Genomic DNA, 21,968 nt, shown 5'->3' with positions numbered 1-21,968 from the left:
CACCACACATACACACACACCACACAAACACATACACACAGACACACACCACACAAACACACATAGACACAGACACACCCATATACCACACAGACAGACACACAGACACACATCTTTAATAAAAGAGGATGGAAGTGAAGAATTGCGTCCAGAAGGTGCAGAGATTGCCTGCGCACAGCTGTGCCCCACGACATGATGATTCTTGGGTGGAATTATGAGATGACAGAGAGAGAAAGAGAGAGAATGAGCAGACTAGAGAGGTGGTATTTGCGCTCATGAAATCTCATAAGATTGTTTCAAATTGGCTCAAGTCGTGGAACTCCCTGGCAGAAGAGATTGCTGGCAGCCAGTCAGGCTGAATGACAGGAGAGGAAGGTCTTCAGACGATCCCGATTAGACCCAAATGTGGTCCTCCTCATCCCGAGGCTGAGGGTGCTCATGGGAACCGGCTGTCTCCTACGTGGTGAAGGGACGAAACGTGTCCTGCCTGCGTGGGCTCCCTGTGCACCCCTCAGTCTAGGAAGACCTTCCCTCTTCCCACCCACCCCTACCCTTCAGAAAAGCATGCTGCCACTCCCCAGACCTGTCCTTCAGTCAGGACTTGCGACCTCCACTCCGTCACAGCACCGGCGTTTTCCCGTTTTTTCCTGTCATGGTGTAAGTTTTAATTTGCAACTCTATCTTCCTCTCCAGATTGATTTCCTAGGTAGAGTCTACATCTAATTTATCCTTTTGTCCCAGGACCCATCAAAGGGCCTGCTACTCCAGCATTGTTAGGTGAATGGATGGATGGATGAGTGAATCTATAACTTACTCATCGATAACTTAACGAGACTTACTGAGCATCTAATGTGTGTGAGCTCTGCTACACACCAGCATCGCATGTGTCTCACTGGGCAAGGCACTGGGCGGCAGTGGCAGGCAGGGCAGTCCTGAGTGCCTGTTCTCCTGGAGGTGACAGTCAGGGGAGAGACACTGAGTCCAGTGACCACCTGAGTGAGTGTAAAATAACAACGGCCTAAGGTCTCAGACACATAAGGGGCCATGAAACCAAAAAAATACGGTGACGCGACCATCTCGGGAACCTGGGTCAAGGAGCTCACCTTTGAACTTCTTGCCTTTTAGCATCTGCTCTCATAGCTCTGGAAGGACACTGGGAAAAGCCCCACAAAGCCACCATGCCAAGGTCTGAGCCTTGGCGCTGCTCCACCCCTAGGCAGATCTGGGGAACAGACAACTGGGACAATCGAGATGATTGGGAGATGCTAGCAATCCTCTTGGACAGTCACCCTGGACCTGGGAAGAGATAGGAGCCGGCTACCAACAATCAGCAGGAGGCAGGGGACCGGCTACTGGTCTGCAGATCATCAATGACAGAGAAGCTGGGCCGGAAGGGCAGATGGCCAGGCACAATCGGGGCAGAGCAAAGAGTACCATTGCTCAGGTGCACACCCGTTAACTCCATCCCTGGAAGGGCTGAGGCCCTGGGGTCACAGGCCCACTGGCTGACCATAGAAAGCCGCGTGCTTCAGGAAGCATGAGACAGTGATGGAAAGGGCTGGAGGGACTGATTGATGAGGGCTGTCTGAGATGCTGCACGGCCTAGGCAGGGATAGATGAGGAGGAGGCCAGCTGGGGGCAGGGAGAGTGGTGCGTTGGGAGGGGGTGGAGTGGGACCTCCTGAGGGCAGGGGCTATGGCTTGGAGCAAACACTACCAGGAGAGATCTGGTCTTTGTAACCACCGGAATCTGGTTTCCAGTCCATGCTGGCCTCTCCAGCCTATGTCACCTACACCCCCACCCCACTGGGGCCTTAGGGTCTTTCCCTTGCTCCATGAGAGGCACAGACCTGGGGTGCTGTACCTAGCCCATCGGTTATGACTAAGGGGACATAAAAATGCCAGATGTGAATAATGGGAAACTTGGGGAGAGGTGCTGGGAACGCTGGACCCCAGCTCTCAGTTCTTCTGGAGAGCCCGGTGTGGAAAGCATCTGTAACACAGCCCTCAGCAGGTGGCATCTCTGGGTTAGAACAAGCGCCAGACCTGCCCCTTACCCTGTCTCTCTAATCCCTAGGTCTCTGGTTACCAAGTTAGTCCCCTGGCACCCTCTGGTCAAAAGCCAGTGGCTTCCTTTGTCCTTGGGCCTCCCTGGGGTCCTCTCCCCCACCTCTGCCCCTCCCAGGCTGTCCCTCATCCCGGGCGTCAGCAGTCCTGCTTAGTCACAGCTGAGTGGAACCAACAGCGTCTCCTTCTATTAACTCCCCGCTACGGATCAGTCCCGCGGGTGCTAATGGTTCTGGGATTGGCAGCCTCACCCCCCATCCCTACTCCTCTCCGATGTGCCTGAGACCCCTCCATTCATCTCCATGGCTTTGCCCCCAGTGTGGCTGAGCTAGGCTGTGTGGACCTCAGGGAGTCTCTGCTGCAGCAAAGGGGTCAGGACCGGTGAGATGGGTGGCCTTGGTTTAAGCTGGAAAGACACAAGCTGTCCTCTAGTACAACAGGTGGACACTACCCTCCGTGGTATTTTGAATGAGAATGACCCCCATAGGGCTCCCATATTTGGATGCTTGGTCCCTAGTTGGTCAAATTGTTTTGGATTAAGGGGTGTGGCCGTGTTGGAGGAGGTGTTCCACTGTGGGTAGGCTATGAGATTTCAAAAGTTCAGGCCCAGTCTGTGTGTGTGTGTGTTTGTGTGTCTTTCTGTCTCTCTGCCTCCTGCTTGTGGCTCAGATGTAAAAGTGCAGCTACTGGTTCAGCGCCATGTCTGCCAGCTACCATGCTCCTTGCCATGAGACTCACCCTCTGAAACTGTAGGCAAGCCTCCAATTAAATGCTTTCCTTTAGAAGTTGCTTTGGTTGTGGTGTCTCTTCGCAGAAGCAGAAAGGTCACTCAGATACTCTCCTATTCTTGCTTGGGGTCTCTTGACCTGGGAGGGGGTGGCTGAGGAAAGTAATCATGGTGGCCTCCAAGGAGAAAGGGAAGCTTACCTTCAGTTCTGATAGGTGAAGCAGAGGAGGTTTATATGTGGTACTGGGGATCAAATTCAGGGCTGGAACCTGATCAGAAGCATGAAAAGTCACTCAGTGGCCTGGAGAGGTGGCTCATTGGTCAAGAGCACTTGGTGTTCTTCCAGAAGACCAGAGTTCAATTCCTAGTACACATTGGACAGTTCCTAACCATCTGTAAGTCCAGCCCTATCTGGAATCCTCTTCTGGCTTCCAACAGCATCACACACACACACACACACACACACACACACACACACACAAAACCTTTAAAACAAAGTGGCTCAGCTAATTACAAGGACGCAGGAATTAGATGGACAAAACAAGAAATTGCCAGTTGCCAGGACAGGTGCAATAGACACAGAGTGTGCTCAGATCAGTCTCCAAAGGGTCTCTTCCCCATTTCCCATGTCTTTGTACCTCATAATGTGCTAAGTATGGCTCAGCAGTAAGTCTGCCCATGGTTTCCATGTGTGCAAAAGGAGCAAGTGTCTGGGAAGTGGGGCGGGGAGGGGCAGAGTAGCATGAAGGACACGGTAGGAAACAGACTTTGGAGCCAGGCACAGAGCCCTACCCCATCTGGGGATTTCTATGCCTATGCCCAGGTGTAACAGTTTCCCATGAGGACAGTGTTGCCTGGAGGTGGGAAGAATGTCAGGCTGGATCCAAAAAATTGAGTTTAACAACTGCAAACTCTTCCCGGCAATGTCTCTGAGGTTGGCAGACTCACCTACCATGACACCCACCGCCTCACAGGGGTCTGGCCACGGTCCAAGGGCATGGTGAGAAATGATCTGACAAACTATTTGGCCTGGAGGGTGCTTGTTATTCTGCTGATTGAATTCTTTTTTTTCTTTTTTTTTTTCTTTTTGGTTCTTTGAGACAGGGTTTCTCTGTAGCTTTGGAGCCTACAGAATTAGTTCTTGTAGGCCAGGCTGGCCTCGAACTCACAGCGATCTGCCTGCCTCTGACTCCCGAGTGCTGGGATTAAAGGTGTGCGCCACCACTGCCTGGCTTTGATTGCGACTTTGATTGAATTCTTTAGTTATCATTTTAGTTTTGTGTTCTGGAGACCAGATCTCAGATGACCCAAGTTGGCTGCAAACTAGTCCTGCGGTGAGAGGCCGGATGCTCCAGCCCCATTCTCCCGGGTGCTGGGGTTACAGGCACAGCCTCCACACCCAGTCTGGTTTTTGTTTCCTTCCAGTAGCTGCAGCTACAGTCCGTAGAATGGCCACGCCACACCCCACCACTCCCCAGACGACAGGCTTAGGCTCCTGGGACTTTTTTCTTCAGTCTCTCTTCTTCTTATTGTTTTTCTGGCTCCTTTATGAGATACCAGCAGAGGAAGAGAGATGGAAGACTTGTTGACAGAGTAAAACTGACAGAACCTAGGCGTGGGCTGGACCAGGGGGTGTCATAAGAATGGGCTGTTTTGGGGAGCTGGAGAGATGGCTCAGAGGGTAAGAGCATTGCCTGCTCTTCCAAAGGTCCTGAGTTCAATTCCCAGCAACCACATGGTGGATCACATCCATCTGTACTAAGGCCTGGTGCCCCTTTCTGTCATCCAGGCAGAACACTGTACACAAAATAAAAAGAATGGGCTGTTCTGTTGGATGTGGCACATGCCTTTAATCCCAGTACTTGGGAAGCAGAGGTAAGTGGACTTTCTGAGTTTGAGACCAGCCTGAGTGAGTTCCAGGATAGCCAGGGCTACACATAGAAACTCCGTATCGAAAAATGAAAGCAAAATAAAACAAAAGAATGGATTGCCTTGGGGCTGGAAATACGCTCAGAGATGAAGAGTACTTGTTCCCAGCCTGCATACATGCACTCAAGCACGCACACAAACGTGCGTGCACACATACACACAGTGGCTCACAACTATTCAGTTCAAGGGGATCCAACCCCCTCTTCTGACCTCCACAGTCACCAGACACACATGTGGTATAGACTTAGGTACAGGGACAACACTCAATCACATAAAAATAAAATGAATTTATCTTTTCAAAAATTTAAAAAAAAAAAAAAATGACTTGTCCTGGGCCGGGTGTGAGAGTACACATCTTTAATCTTCACAACAGGAGGAAAAGGCAGGCAGATTGAGTTCCAGGTCATCCAGAACTGCATAGTGAAGCCCTTGAAAACAGGGGTGGGGGTAGGAGTAGGCGGGGCCTTTTCCAGTGCTGGCAGCTGATAGGACAGTGGTGTCGCTTAGCCTCACAGGGGAAAGGCCATCAATTTGCTTTGGTGTGTGAGTTTATTTTCTGTTGCTCTGAGGCAGTGGTTCACAGCCTGAGGGTCCCAACCCCTTCGAGGGTCAAAGGCCCTTCACATAAGGGTCGCATAAGACTATTAGAAAACACAGATATTTGCGTGATTCATAACTGTAGCAAAATTAGTTATTAAGTAGCAACAAAAATAATTTTATGGTTGGGGTCCCCACCACATGAGGGACTGTATTAAAGGGTTTGCAGCAGTGATTGAGAAACACTGCTCTAAGAGAATACCACAGGAAACAGAAGTTTATTTTTATAAAATATATTATAATAAAATATAAATTATAAAACAGAAGTTTATGCAGGGACTGGCAAGCTGGGCAAGCTATGACTGAAGAGGTGCACAAATAAAAGCAGATATTTTAAAATTTTGTTTAAAGGTCCCATCCAAGTTGGGCATGGTGGCATAATCCTTTAATCCCAGCACTCAGGAGACAGACATATCTCTGAACTCAAGTCCACAACTGGTCTAAACATTGGACTATTCTGGTCTAAATAGTGAATTCCAGCCTAGCCAAGGCTACATAGTGAGACCCTGTCTCAAAACAAAAGCAAAAGCTGGGCTGTGGTGGCACATGCCTTTAATCCCAGCACTTGGAAGGCAGAGGCTGGAGAATCTGAGGTTGAAGCCAGCCTGGTCTACAGAGTGAGTTCCAAGACAGCCAAGGCTGTTGCACAGAGAAATCCTGCCTCAAAAAACAAAAACACGGAGAGGATCTGGAAGGAGATCAAAACATACTGAATGAAAAAATTTAATAAATTTTTAGAAGTTTTTAAAAATGTCCTATCTCCTAGCACTGGGGCAATACATATGTATATAAACACACATTCTTACAATAGAATACAAAAATCTGGCAACAACAACAAAAAAGGGACTTTGGGCTCAATGACTTTATTTTATGCTTTTGAAGTTTGCCTATTTAACTTGTAGGGGGTCTTATTATTTAGCCCAGACAAGTCTCAAACTCATGATCTGCCTGCCTCTGCCACCATCCTTTTGGATTACAGGTATACACCACCACATTTGGCTTAAATTTTTTTCTTGTTCTGTAATACAGATTTTGTGTGTGTGGGGGGGGAGAAGAAACAAAAATAAGACAAAACCCATCAACCTTATTTTAGCTGATAAGGAAAAGGGGATTATTTTCTTCTGAGTTAGATAATACAGACAGCTGGGAATGTAGCTCCACGGTAAAGCACTTGCCTAGGAGTCATAGGTTGCAGGTTCAATTCCCAGTAATGAAACAAACGAACGAAAATTAACAAAGACAGAGGGTCCCCAGGGCCAGTGGTCCAGGCACCGGCCACATGTGTCCTCTCCAGGCTCTGGTGGAAGGCGAGGGACATAGGCTGAGTGGAAGCAACCGGCAGGTAGGAGAGTATACCTCCACACCGTGAAGGACAAGTCTGGAGACTCAATCAAAGAGACCACTCTATGGTAGAGAAAAACCACGTTTTTATTGTTTATTCTTTTTTTTAAAAAAAAAACTTATAAAGTTTAAGTGGTTAATTAGAGTTTAAAAAATCTATCACTGAAATTTAGTCAGCGTACTTGAGTCCCACAGCCGTCTCATTCTGATCTTGCACTTTTTAGTGCATTCGGTTTATTCTTCAGCAACCATCATCTGAAGTCATTCGTAAAAAATCACAGGAGCAGCGCTGGTGAGACCTCAGTGTTCCCTGCAGGGACATGCCTGGCAGGGCCTGCGGCTACTAGGGTTCCTACACAGAACCTGAGGTGAATCAGAGGCTCCTTGCCTCACCAGTCTCCACTGTCTGCCCTGGGCACTGCAGGCCTACCCAGGGCTTGGCTGTCCTGGCGCATCCATGTCTGGCTTCACTCCATTTTGATTCTGGTCAGTTCCCACCGTCCTCCTCCATAGAGTTTCAGAACCCAGGAGTGAAACTGCGAGAGACCATTGCCCCAAGGAGGTAAGACAGCTGCCAGGGCAGTCACCCACCCCTCTGCCTCCCAGCGCCTTGTTTGAGGAGCCTCTGGCCTGGCCAGGCCTGACCTCTGTGTTCTTCCTCTTCCTCGGGCCTTCCCTGAGACATGGGTACCTTCTCAAGGCTGGGCCGATGTCCCACGCTGATAAATGTCATCCCCAGTTGCTGGCCAAGGCGATAGAGCTCACTCTCCACCTCCTCCGTCAGGGCACTGGTGGCTTCATCAAGCACTGATGGCACACGTGGTGGCAAAGGATCACAGCCCTGCCCTTGCCCTCTCTGTCACTCCTCCAACCCGTATTCACCCTGGGGTGTGGAGGACAGACAGCTGCCCTGGCTTAGAGGATCCCTGCCTCAAAGAGACAACTGTCCAAGAGAGCCACACCAGGATAGAGAACATACCTGTGGGCACTGCCCAGCTCTCTCAGTTGCCTAGAGATAAATAACACTGTGCCCCGGGACTGTAGAATCCAGGACATCCATACCCGCCACACATATATGCCCCTGCCAGACACAGCTTGGGGGATGCCTACTCATCTAGGGCAGAACCCAAAGAGCTCTAATCACAACCCCTCTAACTGAGGAAGTTTAATAATGGGTAATTACATTCTCAGGCCTATGCCAAAGGGCCAAGCTCATCACAGACAGGGGACACAGGGATGCTTCGTCATGGACAGGTACGCACAGGTGCATGTGACCACACGCTGTGAGCATCTGTGAGCACACACAGCACCTGGCGCCTGCACCCATGGTGTGCTCCTCACCTGCGTACTTTGGCTGCAGGTAGAAGAGGCGAGCGAAGGACAGTCTTTGCATCTCCCCTGGTGACAGGACATCATACCTAGGCAAAGTAACCAGAAGGGAGCCCTTACAGGAGGTGGCGACTTGACTTTTGCCAAGAACAGGTCTTGAGAGAAGCAAGCTCACTGCAGACACTGGTTGCAGGACAGAGGCCTCCTGCTTAGCCACCTGACAGGTGAGGCCCAAACCACACCCTAGATACAGACCCTGAACGGGTGAACCAGCCCAACATCTGGCTGTTGGTGACAAGAGTCATTCTGTCCCTTTGCAGGGCTGCTAGGACCCACTGTCTTCATGGAGGAGCTGCCTGAAATAGCTCATCCTTACCAGTTCCAATCCACCTGCTGGTCCAGACCTCCAGTCCTTGCCACCAAGCTGGACTGTAATAGAGGACACAAAGTTCACACAAGGTCTACCCGTTTTCTGCAGTCCCAGATCCCCACCTCAAATGCCAACACAGCAGCGCTTTACCACAGTGGGCATTGTCACCTGTACTCCAGGCCAGCTGGAGGACGGACACAAGAAGCAGACACACTCCGTCAACTCTGTTATTGTTTCTTTTAAAAGATTTATTTATTTATTATGTATACAGTGTTCTCTCTGCATGTATGCTTGTACACCAGAAGAGGGCACCAGATCTCACCGTAGATGGTTGTGAGCCACCATGTGGTTGCTGGGAATTGAACTCAGGTCCTCTGGAAGAGCAGCCAGTGCTCTTAACCTCTGAGCCATCTCTCCAGCCCTTTGTTATTGTTTTAAAATTTTCCACAGAGGTGAGATAGCTGAGTGGGTTGAGTGCTTGCCATACCAGCCTGCCTGGCAACCTGAGCCCTATCCCTGGAACCCAAAACACACAAACACACCCCAAAAATGAAAATAATATCTCTACAGAGAGCAAGAGCACAGCATCTTACTGCCTGTCCCCTGTCTGCCGTTCCTACTGCCAACTTGTAACTCCCCCCATTTGCCCCAGTCTCGGGTCCAGAAATGGCAATAGCTCTGCTGGCCAGCAGCTACCTGTGGCCAGTACGCTCAGATGAGCCCGAGTCCCCAGCGCCCGTCCCACTCACCAGGCCTGCCAACTCCAAGAACCTCATGATCCTTTCATCATCAGCAGAACCTGCAAAACAGGGGCTTCTTCAGTACACTGGGGCCTCAGGTGGGCAGGATGGAGGGCACACATCCTGGCAGGGGCAGACGCCCCGGGACAAACCTCAGAGCAGAACGGCCTGTGAAAGGAATACTTGCTTACCTTCTCCAGTGGGTGTCTCTCCTCAGGAAAGGAAGACAGGACAAGAGGACCCCAAAATAGTGAGCAGATAAAGGATAACCAATAGCTTGGCTAGAGAGTCTCCCAGGGGTAGCGGGGCTACCCAGGCAGAGCAGGGACAACTGGGGTGAGAAGACAGAAGCTGAGGCGGGACAGCTCACCTGAGTCAGGGTAGATCTCCTTTAGGGGATAGATCACCTGAAAACAAGAACAGCTCTGACTAGGACAGGTGACAAGAGCCAGCTGCACTCAGTCCCACCCCTTAGCATCCCTAGGAACCACCCACAGAAGCAGACTCCTCCCCCTTGAAGCAGAGGGGTAACACCAGCCTGAGGGCCTAGTAGGAGAGACACAGACTAAACCAGTGGGGCAGCTGTAGCCTTCAGACATGTCTGTGAGGCAAGAGTCTTGGAACCTTCTGAGCGCAAACTCTAATACCCAACAAACAAACGGGGTAACTGGCTAGACACCATTGAACTGGGTTCAATCCATAAATACTGCACAGTATGTTCTCAGAGGCTGGGAACTCCCAGGCAGGAGCACTTTACTGGCCCTAACCTCCTAGGGCCTTAGGGCAGTCACACTGTTAGAAGTCCTGGATGTAAGTGGATGGAATGAGGTTGGAGGAATAGACCCCTGACCCTGCTGACCTGCTCCCGAAGTGTCCCATCAGTGAAGAATGGCTTCTGTGGCAGGAACAGCACCCCGTGGGGCCCAAAGTCAGTCAGCATCTGCACTGAGCCTGCAGAGCCCACAGGAGCCGCCATTGGGAGACCTCGCAGAGTAGGTACCTGCCTTTCCTCTTACCCGCTTCCCACCACGCTGCCCACCGGGGCCAAGGCTGCATCGGGGGCAGGGAGGGCTGGCTCACCCTTCATACTTTCCCACAGGCCGCCCAGCACCCGCAGCAGGGAGGTCTTGCCGGTGCCCGTGTTGCCTGTGATGAGCAGACTCTGCCCCTCACAGATCTTCAAGCTCAGGTCCTTGATCAGGGGCTTGTCAGAGGAGGGGGAAAGGATGGAAACCCGGTCAAGCAGAAAAGCTGTGTCTGATGGCTCTGTGACTGGCCACCCTGGGGCCCTGGGACAGAGAAGGGAGATGGAGAGAAGTACAAGTGCTTGGCTTAGAAGCATCACCTTTGTCCCATCAAACTCAGACACTGACGTTTCAATCCTCGTACCTCAGGGTGTAAAGCACGAGATGGGGTGAGGTTAAAACAGGCTGTCAGAGTGGACCCCAGGGACAGGGCTTGCAGGGAGGTCAAGTGACCACAACGCAGAAGTAACCATCTGGGAACCCAGGTGACTCGGGAGAAACCAAACTCACCCAGTCAAACCTAGACCTTGAATTCCTAGTCTGCAGAACTGTGAGAAAGGTCCTGTCATTTAAGATGGCCTGAGGTAGAATGTCATGGCAACCTACGGATTAGCATGAAGCTGGAGCTGGGGCACTGACCTGTGACCCAGTGTGACCAGCCCTACGTGACTCATCTTAATCAGTGTTGGCAGCCATGAACGGTGAAGGTTGCCCTGCTTGGCTGATAAAAACCCAGCTCAGATGGCTAAGTGACTTGTCCAGGACTACACGACTTCATGCTAGTATTAGTGGGGGTTTGTTCGTCTTTTCTGTTGTTTGCATAGCACAAGCCACCCTGAACCGGCTCTGTAGATCAGGCTGGCCTCCAACTCTGAGATCCTCTGCTTCCTGTGGTCTAGGATTAAAGGCATGGGTCACACCCGTGTCACACCCAGTCAGATTTCCATTTTGAAAGGTGGCCACTGTCCAAGCACTTTTCAAGGATGACAACTGATTTTTACTTCTGAGGAGGAGGATTTCATTACTATCCTTTACAGAGATAAAGGAAATGATATTCAGGACGGTTAAGTAATTTGCCCTTGAGATGAAACACTGTGGGACCCCAGGGATGTATGAATAAAGATATCTCTGGGCCTGAGGGAGGCACGGAAACAAGGGGCACCCTGGGAAAGGGGCAGTAGCAGGCTCAGCGGCATCATTCAGACTTTTGTTCTTTTTTTTAAAAAACAAAAGATTATTTTTTTTCTGTGTGGTGCATGCAAGTGTGTGCACATGTGTGCATTCTCGTGTGATACCAGAAGTCATGTCATGTGTGTTCCTTCTTAGGTCTAAACCTGGAGCTCACTGTTTGCCAAGGCTGACCAGATTCTGAACCCTTGAGAGCTGTCTGTTGCCACCACCCTGCAGTAGTATTAAAGACACACACTGGCTTCTGTGCGATCGCTAGAGACTTGAACCTAAATCCTCAAGCACTTTACCCACTGAGCCATCTCCCCAACCCCTCTTTTGTTATTCACTTATTTTCTATATTTTTATTGATTCATTCATAAAATATAATATTTATTTTATTTAACAAGGGTCTCACCATGCAGTTCAGGGTGGTCTTAAACAATCCTTCTGCCTCAGCCTCCTAAGTACAGGGATTAAAAGTCTACGCCACCGCGCCTGGCTTTTTGTTTTGTTATGGTGCCAGGCAGAAGGTGTGCACATTTGCTGGAGACTAATGTAAATCTATACGACGAAGGTGTCAGCCAACAGTGCACACTTGCACACTTATAATGCACTTGGTACAGCATGAAGATTGCTTCCACCCACTCCTTATCTCTACTGCCTGGCTGGGAGGGGGCTCCAAGTTCACGTGAGCTGGTGATAATCGTGTTTTTCCACCCGCACTACAGCTCGGTACTCACTTGCTCAAATCCCACTCACTCTCGCTCAGGCTCTCACAGTCTTGGGATTTTCGGGACATGTCCAGCAGGGCCTCCTGAAGCTCTCCAATCCTGGGCAAGAAGGAAGAACTAAGGTGGGATCTCGACGCCCGGTGAAGGGGAAATGCCTTCCTGTCTCCAGCCCACTAACACACAGTGGGATTCTGTCCTTTCCTGCTCAGTGTTTTCTAGTGGTACACCCTGCTCACCTGTGCGTATAACCAGCGACGTCTGAGAATGTGGTGGACAGGTCAATGAGCTGGGTGAAGCAGTTGATGAGGTAGATACACACAAAGGCATTCTGGTCAGGACAGAGAGCAGTGAGTGCAGGCCCCGGGCACTGGGCCACAGGGTAAGGGTTTATCAGGAGCTACCTCACCTTGCTGACCAGGGTGCTGAGCTCTGTGGGGCTCAGGTCTCCATAGATCCCACTGAAAATGGGGATCGCGATAACAACGTAGCTCAGAATGCTGCCCAGATAATCAAAGGTGTTGATACCAACTGTAGGAAACAGATTTCGTGAGACCCAGGAGACACCCATGTGTTCTGCAGGGGAACCCTTAGGATGTGGAACAGGAAGCCAAGCAAGGCCACACTCCCCTAGGATACCCACAGCAAAGGCAATGGCTCCCCTGGCTAATCCTTTCAGCAAATGAATCCCTAACCAGGGCAGGCAGACAGTAGGGTGGTGTGTGGATGAAGTGTTAATCGGACCACCACCATCCTTTGGTCCCACTTCCCAGGGCCCCTCTGCCTACTGTACAGCCAGAGCTCCCTGGACATCAGCTCTCTCTGGGTTTGAAGGAGTCTCTGCAGCCTGCGGTCCGTTCTCATGTGTTCTACGAGCCCAGCTCTGATGGAAAAGAATGAGATGTCTCAGGACCTGCAGGAGTGCAGCAAGGCTGGGGCACCTTCACCCCCACCACAGCCTCCTTTAGAGACCAAGCCCATGCTTGATCCTAGCCTGAGACACTCTCTTCCGTGAACATCCACAGCTTTCTTTTTTGAGACACAGTCTCATACATCCAGGCCAGCTCTTACTTGCTATGTAGCCAGAATGATCTTGAATTACTGTCTGCCTCCACCTCCTAAATGGTAAGACTTGAGGAATGTGCTACCACACCTGGTTTATGTGGTGCTGGGGATTGAACCCAGGGACTCAGGTATGCCAGGCATGCATTCTGCCAGCTGAACTACATCTCTAGCCCCAGCTTTTCTGAATATAAAGTACCAAGCACATGAGGGACCCCGAGTAAATAAGAGTTGTTATTATTGCTGCTGTTATTACTATAATTAATTATTATTATTATTATTACTATTATAGTGCTGGGGCTAGAACTCAGGACAGTGGCCTACCACTGAGCTACACCCCCAACCTCAAGAGCTACACCCCCAACCTCAAGAGCTACACCCCCAACCTCAAGAGCTACTACTATTAAGCAAATGAAACGGAGCAGTCACTTTGCACCAGACATCCATGCAATGAAGTAGATCAACAGTTCCTGTCTTTAAGAAACTTGCAGTAGAGCCGGTGGTGGTGGTGCACGCCTTTCATCCCAGCACTTGGGAAGCAGAGGTAGGCAGATCTTTGGGAGTTCGAGGCCAGCCTGATCTAAAGAGCAAGTTCCAGGGCAGCCAGGGCTGCCCTGAGAAACCCTATCTCAAAAAAAGAAAAGAAACTCACAGTAGACGGCAGGTGGCCTTGCCTCTAGGAATACAGAGTGTCAAATGTGTCCTCAGCACTATGGCAACAAACAGGTGTGTCCACTAAGGGAGTCTTGGACAGCTCCCCAGGGGAGGTAACTTAAAAGGCTTCAAGCCTTGGCAGAAATTCTCCACAAGAAAAACTGGGGAGAAGAAGGGGGTATTTTAAGTTGGCAGAGTCAGCAGGAGAAGCAGTCTGCCGCTGTAAGAGCTAACCTGTTGGGAATCTCACAGCAGAAGCTGCTGAATCCAGAACATGGGCATCACTGGACTCATCCCACCTCCAGAATCCAGCTCAGGTCCTTTATTTATTTTTTTCTTTTAGACAGAGTCTCACTATGTAGCCCTGGCTGGCCTTCAACTCACGGAGATCTGCCTGCTTCTGTCTCCTGAGTCTGGATTGAAGGTGTGTGCCACCATGCCCTCCTGGCTCATCTCAGATTCTGTGTTCCTGGTGTACCATGTGGAGGGGACTGCCCACTGCAGTAGAGATTGACTGAGCACAGAGGATCTATTAGATTTCCCACGAACAGGGGAGCCAGGGAATAATTCAGCTTCTTAAATACAGCCTATGCTACCAGCCCAGACACCAGGACCTGCCCTGGTCCAGGAAGGAAGCAACTCCACAACACCCAGCAAGACACCAGGCCCTTGGCTCCAAGAGGTGTAGATGTGACCTTCTGTGAGGAGCCCACCCCCACCCCCACGCTGCAGAGACAGAGAAAGTCACTCCACAGACAGCAAGAGAGACAAAGGCAAGGCCTCGATCAGGATGAAGCCACCCACTCATTTTTTCCCTTGGTCATTTTAGAACCCATATTAGGCCATTGAGACTAACGAAGCCACCAGCTTCACAAACAGTCCCTGTACCTGAGGACAGAGAGAAGGCTGGGGAGATGGTCACAGTTAAGCCAGGAGGATTGTGGTCTTTATCTTTCCCTTCCTAATACTAACGTGGGGAGAAGGGGAACTTGCTCTGCTAGACTCACCTGTAGAAAGCGGCGGGCTCGGCATTCACTCGAATCTGCATGTGCTTGAACCTAGGTAAATAGAAGGCAAAGGTGCTGGTGCTGGGAGCCCTGGATGGAGAGCAAGTCCACGCCCATACAACGTAGGGTCCAGCAGCTCTCTGTGGACTGTGGCTGCCTTTCCCTGGGCTGCCACAAGGGTGAAACCCCCAGGGCTTGGGTGGGGCAGCAGGAACTGTACAAACAGTGCTGACTTCAGCTTGCTGGAATGAGTCGGGTGTATTCTTGTCTACGGGACCTCCTTCCCTATGCCTAGCTTAACCAAGGCAAGAAGCAGGGGCAGGATGTTGCTGGCCCAACAGACTGGGCAGCTGGACCATGAGCTTGTGAAAAGGCCCCCAGAAGATGCTGTTGCTGGCCAAGCCACACCTTTCTCACTGTGTCACATGCACGATGTCCCTAATTCTCACAGTTCTCTCAATAGACAAGTACATCATTCACTTCAGAGATGACAGAACGGAAATCTCAAGATGCATATCACACCCATTTCCTCCAGGAGATTACACATGGCTAGTAGCTGGAACAGCAGTTACCTTGTCCCTTACTCTTACCCAAGAAGACACACCTAAAATCCCCCTCCAGCTTCTCCTGCTGCACCAGCTTTGTCACAATGGGCCCCATCAAAGTCTTGTTCACCATGGTTCCCAGGATGAAATATCCAAAAATGCACACAGGCCCGAGCCAGCCTGTGCTGGAAGACAGAAACAGAGGGTGAGAGGGGTTGTGGGATGCCACACACTTAGCTTGGTGAACCCCCTTCCTGCCTTGTCCCTCTCAGGTAGCCCCTGTTGGAGCTCTGCATCCGTGTGACACCTGATACCTGGCTAAATACCACGTGACCGAAGAGGGGTGGGGAGCCTCTCTGGGGTGCGGGTGGGAAAGAAGAGCCTCTCTTGGACCCTGCCCTGCCCTGGGTGTGGGAGGCTCAGGCTGGGGAGGGCCCCTGGAGGGAGAGGCTGCACCTTTGGAAGCACTGGTACGTGTAGTAGGCCAGGGTGAAGGGGGAGACGATCAGCCGGCTGGTCATACTGCTGAGCTGCCTGCAGAACCGCTCCACGTCCTGGCTGATGCGCTGGTCCCTACAGCCGCCAACACAGAAGAGGAGCTGAGCCCAGCGAGCTGGGGACCTCCACTTCCAACCCTGACTGACCCAGACACACAGTCCTTAGACCCTCACCAGGATTCTAGACTACTGTCTCGATTTACCATACAGAGGAGAAAAACAAAACCAAACCATCAGAAGACGCACGGAAATCTGAGGATAGAGCTTTCTTTTTTGCATGGTAAAGAACACGCTCTCCTTAATCTCAGTCCTCCCTTATCTCTACAGACGGGGGCGACTCCAGGTCAGGCTCTGGCTGTGACAGCTTCACCAGGGCTGAGTCACCATGAAGAGCTCATCTTCTCAGGACCTTCCCTGGGAAGCTCAGCCTGAGCTGAGGAAAGGTCACCCCAGGCGGGCAGCACGGGCTATGGCTGGTGAGTGAAGGGGAGATCCCACAGGTCCCATCTCACCACCAGGGCCACCCTGACCCCTATTCCCACGAGCCCTTCTGCAATCCCTCACCTCTAAAATTTCAGCTTACGCTGCCACACTTGACGTCAGGTACGACACTGGCCCCACCTGACCACATCCTCTGAGACAGGACTATCGTCGTCGTCATTACAGGAAGACGAAGACTTACTGAACATAAGCGCTAGAGGCAGGGCGGTGACAGAAGAGGGATCTAAAACCCAGGCAGCAATAGCAATTTTCTTTTCCTTCTGCTCTCCTGCCCCGCTGCACATCCAAGAGTTGCCTAGCAAGGATGCCTCCTTCATTTACTTCATTTCAACTCAATTATTTGAAATGGGCTAAAAGGAACTGCTCCTAATTGCTTCCTTTTAGCTCCCCATTCTCAGCCCCAGCATCTCTCTACAGAACATCCTCCCTACACAGCTCTGGGCAGCAGCACTGGCCTCCTGCAGACGAGCGTGGCCAGGAGTCTGCAGGACTAAGCTGGCCGCACAGAGCCTTCGGGGGCAGCAAGGATGGAGAGGGATGCCTACGGATTATCGATGTCATCCCGCAGCACGTTGAGGGTGTAGTACACTCGGGCCCGGAAGTACAGGTTGTGCAGATGCTCGGTGAGGTCCTTCCTCCAATTCACATACAGCAGGTTGCAGGTGAACTGGTCAAAGCTCTTCAGCTGTGCACAGGGTGGGGGTGGGGGGGAAGGGGGAAGGGAGAGGAGGAAAAGATGGCTTCCTGCGATTCTAGGTTCAAAGCTCAGAGCTGGCAGGAGCTTCTGCTGATGAGGCAGAAGCCACTCGGCTCACTTCAGGGATAGTTAGTTCCCTTCTAAGGTTTCAAATCACGAGATTTCCCTTCCCCATTCGCTCACGTGCCTACTCCTTCAACAAATCCCAACAGGCAAGCCCCATAAGCCCCTTTCTGCAGTGTAGTCTCAATCGAGAGCAGAGCTGCAGCTGAAGACCAGGGAGCCACATGTCTGCTCCATGTACGATCTACTCCTCTGCCTCCAAGTATGGAAGAGGCCTCCACATATCTGAGGTCTTACTGGCTGAAAGCACACCCAAGTGGTCACCTAAGGACAAGAAAGGGCAGCCCCAGAAACTGCTGCTAGTCCAGCCTGATGGAGGCTGGGTCTTGGAGAGCCTTGCTCCATCACCTGCCCTTCCTGAAGAGCCTCACGCTGAGCCCTAGGGAAATGACAAGGCGTTCACAAGCCAGTAAGGAGTGTGGCAGCAGCTGTCAACTGAGAGAGCAAGCACACATGGGTACTGGGTTGAATTTGACGGAGAAAACAAAAGGAAGTTGAGGAAGATGTGAAAGAAGTGCCAATAAAGGTATCTTGATAAACAAGTAGGGTGGAAGGACAAGAAAGAAGCAGAGAAGGCTGGGGGTGTGACACCACTGGGCTGAGCCACAGCCTCAGCTGCCAGAGAAGCAGCAGCTCCCTGGCTGCAGATGCGGGTTTTAAAGTGTGCTGAGTTCCCTGAAACGAGAGTTCTGAGATGGGAAGGGACACACTATTTCTCCTGAGTGTTAAACCAGAAAGTCCACCCCAAGTAGGCCAATAGCAAGATCAAGGCCCTGCCTCAGGTTCTGTCCTTCAGGGAAACTGTCACTTCCCAGAAAGCGGCAGAAAGACACCCTGAGCTTGGTTCCTGCTTCCTGAACATTAGGTGCCACCAAGCATTTCCCTAGACAGGAGAAGGGGACCACAGGGCCAAGGGGAGTCCTTACGCTGGAGTTGAGAACAATGAGCGCCACGGCCAGGAAGGTCAGGGCCTTAAATCCATCCAGGTCTTTGTTTCCCAGGACCCCATAATACTGACTGGGGATCAAGCCAACTTGGTAGATCACCAATTGCTCTGTGGGGAGGGAGAGGAGCCAGAAATCAAAGGGGGAAGGAAAGACACTTCCTCCTGCCAGAGACAAGGAAAGGACTCCTAAACCCAGGCTCTGTCCCATCCCCCACAGCCCACTCACTCACCCAGGAGGGTCACACACAAGAGCGTCATGAACATTAAGACATTCTGTGATGACCAAGAAGGAAAGAAAACCTTCTGTATCCTCAGGAACCGCTGGACAAGTTGCAGATCTATCCTGGGCCTGCAGATGTCAGACATGGAGAGAAGGCTCAGAGGACAGAACCTTATGGGAGGTACCTAGCTTAGCCTCATTCTTTACAGAGGGTCCAGGCTTTGCACAGAGAATGGGTACGGATGCTGAAGATGGTAGGGCTAGAGGACATCAAAGCAAAAAGTGGCACTACTAACCTAACAGAAGCAAATAGAAAAAAAAAAAGTATTTTAGTATTTTAGTGGCAATACCTTAATAATGATACAGTGGGAAGACATTTCTCAGAAAAGACCCCAAACCTACAAACTATATAGGCTTAATTACACTGAAGTATTTTTATTCAACACAGTACCACAGATTTTGATTAAACGAGAAAAGGCATTTACAGAACGAAATTAGTAAGGAATGACAATCTGGAGCATGCAAGGAATTTCTGCAAGTCAGCTATTTCCTAGGAAAGTGGGGAAAGGAGATAAACAGTCTGTGAAAGAGGCACTCTACATGCCTAGTACGTGTATTAAGTCAGCACAGTGTGGTTGACAAGATGCCACAGCTGGTAAAGTTTGTCAAGACCTGAATTCCAGGGCTGGAGAGATGGCTCAGAGGTTAAGAGCACTGGCTGCTCTTCCAAAGGTCCTGAGTTCAATTCCCAGCAACCACATGGTGGCTCACAACCATCTGTACTGGGATCTGGAGCCCTCCTTTGGCGTGCAGACATACATCGAGGCAGAATGTTGTATACATAATAAATAAATAAATCTTTTAAAAAAAAAAAAAAGACCTGAATTCCATCCCCAGGTCCCAGTGTGGAAAGAACCAACTCCTTAAAGTTGTTCCCTGACTCCATACATGTGTCATGGCACACACACACACACACAAAATAAAAATAAAGTTAGCACAATAGAACACTATCTTACACACATCAAATTGATACATATTGGCAGGGGGAACCTAAACAATACCAAATACTGGGGATGGAAATAAAGGGAACCAGAACCTTTAAATACTGCTGTCAGAAAGGATAAACTAGTTGTGACCACTCCAAAGAGAAACCTTGTAGAACTAAGTACAGCTCAGTATCTTATCTCCGGAGTGGAGAGCCCAGATCAAAATCAGCAACATCTACCAAGAGATAACTGCAGAAATACCCATCACAGAATAGTTCACGGTGCTTGGTATTGGAATCTAGGTGCCCAATGCTAGGGAAATGAGAGGAATAGTTTAAGTAATAAGGGTGATACCAGGCCACATTCAGGAGTGAAAACTCATATAGCATGGATGACCTCAAAACCCAAAGCTTGGTTTTAAGTTTTTGATATTTTCTTTCTTTCTTCCTTTCTTCCTTTCTTTCTTTCTTTTCTTTCTTTTTCTGTTTTAAAAATCACAACATATAAACTGGACGGTAGTGGAGCATGCCTTTAATCACAGCATTCGGGAGGCAGAGGCAGGAGGATCTATGTGAGTTAGGGGCCAGCCTGGTCTAAAGATCGAGTTCCAGGACAGCTAGTGCTACACAGAGAAACCCTGTCTTGAAAAACAAAACAAACAAACAAACAAAAACCAAAAGCACACCACAAAAAAAATCACAACATATTGTTTACATGAACTCAAAATCTATCTACTTTTTTTTTAAGATAACATGACAATTTAAGTGAAGGTGTCTGAAAAAATTAATACACAGGGTGGGGGTGGGGGGTCCGAGGAGCGGACTGGGATTGAGAATGCGAATCAAGGGAGAAATCTACCAACAGAAGAGTGTCCTCAGTTCCAAGAATGAAGCAGAGTCAGCACCACTCTGTGAAGCCGGGGTTCCAAAGAGCGCGGAGAACTGAAAGGAGAGTTGCGAGAAAGGACCCGACCGGGACAGCAACACCTTCCCCACTGCCCAGACAGGGCGTCCTCGTCTACCGGCTGTCCTCACTAGCCCTGCTCACCTGGCGCCAGCTCGGGCTGCGGGCCCTGGGACCGCCATCACCCGGGATGCGACCGATGAGCCAGCCGAGCCAGCCCCCTGCCCACCCCGGGCAGAGTCCGCAGAGCTCGGGGCCCCGCCCCGGGAGGAAAGGGGGACGGGCGCCAGCGACCACAGAGACGCGGGGGATAGAGAGGACGGCTCGGGTGCCGCGGCCGCTCCCGGAAGCGCAGGCTTTCCGGAAAAAGCAAGAGAATAGCCAGAATTTATGGAGCTGGCCCGGCGGCTAGAGCGTCCCCTCTGGGTCTGGGAGGTTTCTTTTGACAACAGGTAATTAGGAATGTAAACATCTCCCAGAGAAGTCAGCGTGATCTTAAAAGAAATATATATGTGAATATGTGTATGTATATATACACACACATTTATATGTGTGTGTGCGTTTGTGTGTGCTCACACGAGCCATGGCTCAAGTGTGGAAGTCAGGACAACTACAAAGAGTCAGTTTTCTCCTTCCATCCTGAGGGTTCCTAGGAGCAAACTCAAGTTGTCAGGACTGGTGGCAAGAGCCTTCGCCGGGTGATCTCGTTAGTCCCAGAACGATTTACACGTGGTTTTTTTAAAATATATATATATATTATTTTATGTATATGGATGTATATGCATATATGTCTGAGTACCACGTGCGTGCCTGGTGCTTGCAGAGGCCAGAAGAGGGCATCGGAGTGTGTCTGTATTCAAGTTACAGATCCTGAGCCTCTGAAAGAGCAGGCAGTGCTTACAACCGCTGAGCCTTCTCTCTAGGACGTTCCCGAAAGTGAACTTTTTTTTTTGTTTGTTTGTTTTTTGTTTTTTTGGTGGGAGAGGTGGAGCAAGGGTCGAGACAGGGTTTCTCTGTGTAGCCCTAGCTGTTCTGGAAATCACTTTGTAGACCAGACCGGCCTCGAACTCTCAGAGATTCATCTGCCTCTGCCCTCGCCTCCCCCACCCCCCACTCCCCCACCCCCCACCCCCCCACCCCCCCACCCCCCGCCAAAAGTGCTGGGATTAAAGGCGTGCGCCACCACTGCCTGGCCAGAAAGTGAACTTTTAAGTCAGGAAGATGTAGCACAGTGGTAAAGGGCTTGCCTGGAATACATAAGGCCCTCGGTTCAGTCTCCAGCACTCAAAAATAAACATATAAGTCGGTTTTCCAGCCAAATATGGCTGTGCAAGCCTGTAATTCTAGAACGAGGCGGTATAATCAGGAAGATCAGGAATTCAAGATATGCCTCAGTTACACAGAAAGTGTAGAGTTCATGACCAGCCTGGACTGCAGTAGACCTGCCTCAAGAAAAAAATTGGGAAGGAGATTCTGACTTATTCATTGCTGTTTTCAATAATGCTAAGAATTAGTGGGGTTTTGTTTGTTTGTTTGTTTGTTTGTTTGAATGGTTTGGGTTTTGTTGTTGTTTTTTCGGGTTTTTTTTTTTTTCAAAACAGGGTTTCTCTGTACAGCCCTGGTTGTCCTGGAACTCGAACTGTCCAGGCTGGCCTCTAACTAAGAGATCCGCCTGCCTCTGCCTCCTGAGTGTTGGGGGTGGGGGTGCCACCACTGCCTGGCTGATGTAGTGCTAAAAGATGAATGGATGGAATTCACTATCAACTGACTGTCTAACGTGCACAAAGAGAGATTCAAGAAAACAA

At 50.3% G+C, this 21,968-nt stretch overlaps 1 protein-coding gene across 8 annotated transcripts; it reads right to left on the bottom strand.

Annotated features, from left to right (window-relative positions):
• Positions 1 to 6,726: 6,726 nt before the first annotated feature.
• Abcd4 (ATP binding cassette subfamily D member 4) lies at positions 6,727 to 20,434 on the bottom strand. Of its 8 annotated transcripts, XM_057782770.1 has the most exons (20): positions 20,308 to 20,433; positions 20,119 to 20,201; positions 18,285 to 18,403; positions 18,035 to 18,162; positions 16,834 to 16,973; positions 15,747 to 15,863; positions 15,350 to 15,475; positions 14,746 to 14,796; positions 12,811 to 12,905; positions 12,432 to 12,553; positions 12,262 to 12,353; positions 12,035 to 12,124; positions 10,180 to 10,388; positions 9,959 to 10,050; positions 9,470 to 9,506; positions 9,109 to 9,158; positions 8,366 to 8,418; positions 8,002 to 8,078; positions 7,352 to 7,467; positions 6,727 to 7,196 (listed from the first exon to the last, which is right to left on the bottom strand). In XM_057782770.1, the coding sequence occupies exons 3-20, from the start codon at positions 18,316 to 18,318 to the stop codon at positions 7,128 to 7,130; spliced, it is 1,698 nt and encodes a 565-aa protein (XP_057638753.1). In that variant the 5' UTR covers positions 18,319 to 18,403; positions 20,119 to 20,201; positions 20,308 to 20,433; the 3' UTR covers positions 6,727 to 7,127. The 8 variants fall into 8 exon arrangements, 6 of the variants coding, with proteins under 6 accessions (XP_057638753.1, XP_057638752.1, XP_057638751.1 ...); XM_057782769.1 differs by having other exon boundaries at positions 20,123 to 20,434; XM_057782768.1 differs by lacking the exon at positions 20,119 to 20,201.
• Positions 20,435 to 21,968: the final 1,534 nt, after the last annotated feature.

This window comes from Chionomys nivalis, chromosome 10, assembly GCF_950005125.1.
Source record: "Chionomys nivalis chromosome 10, mChiNiv1.1, whole genome shotgun sequence".
NCBI classification, from domain to species: domain Eukaryota; kingdom Metazoa; phylum Chordata; class Mammalia; order Rodentia; family Cricetidae; genus Chionomys; species Chionomys nivalis.
Note: the sequence above shows the minus strand (reverse complement) of the source record. Positions and strands in the feature narration are given on the sequence as shown.

Bases quoted from the DNA above. Each gene is read 5' to 3' on its own strand.
- Abcd4 (XM_057782768.1), bottom strand. From the start codon at position 20,345: ATGGCGGTCCCAGGGCCCGCAGCCCGAGCTGGCGCCAG. The intron at 10,389-12,034 runs GTGAGTACCGAG...TCTCTGTCCCAG, and splicing joins AGTGAGTGGGATTTGAGCAA to GGCCCCAGGGTGGCCAGTCA. The intron at 8,419-9,108 runs GTGAGTGGGACG...CCTCTATTACAG, and splicing joins TCTTGGAGTTGGCAGGCCTG to TCCAGCTTGGTGGCAAGGAC.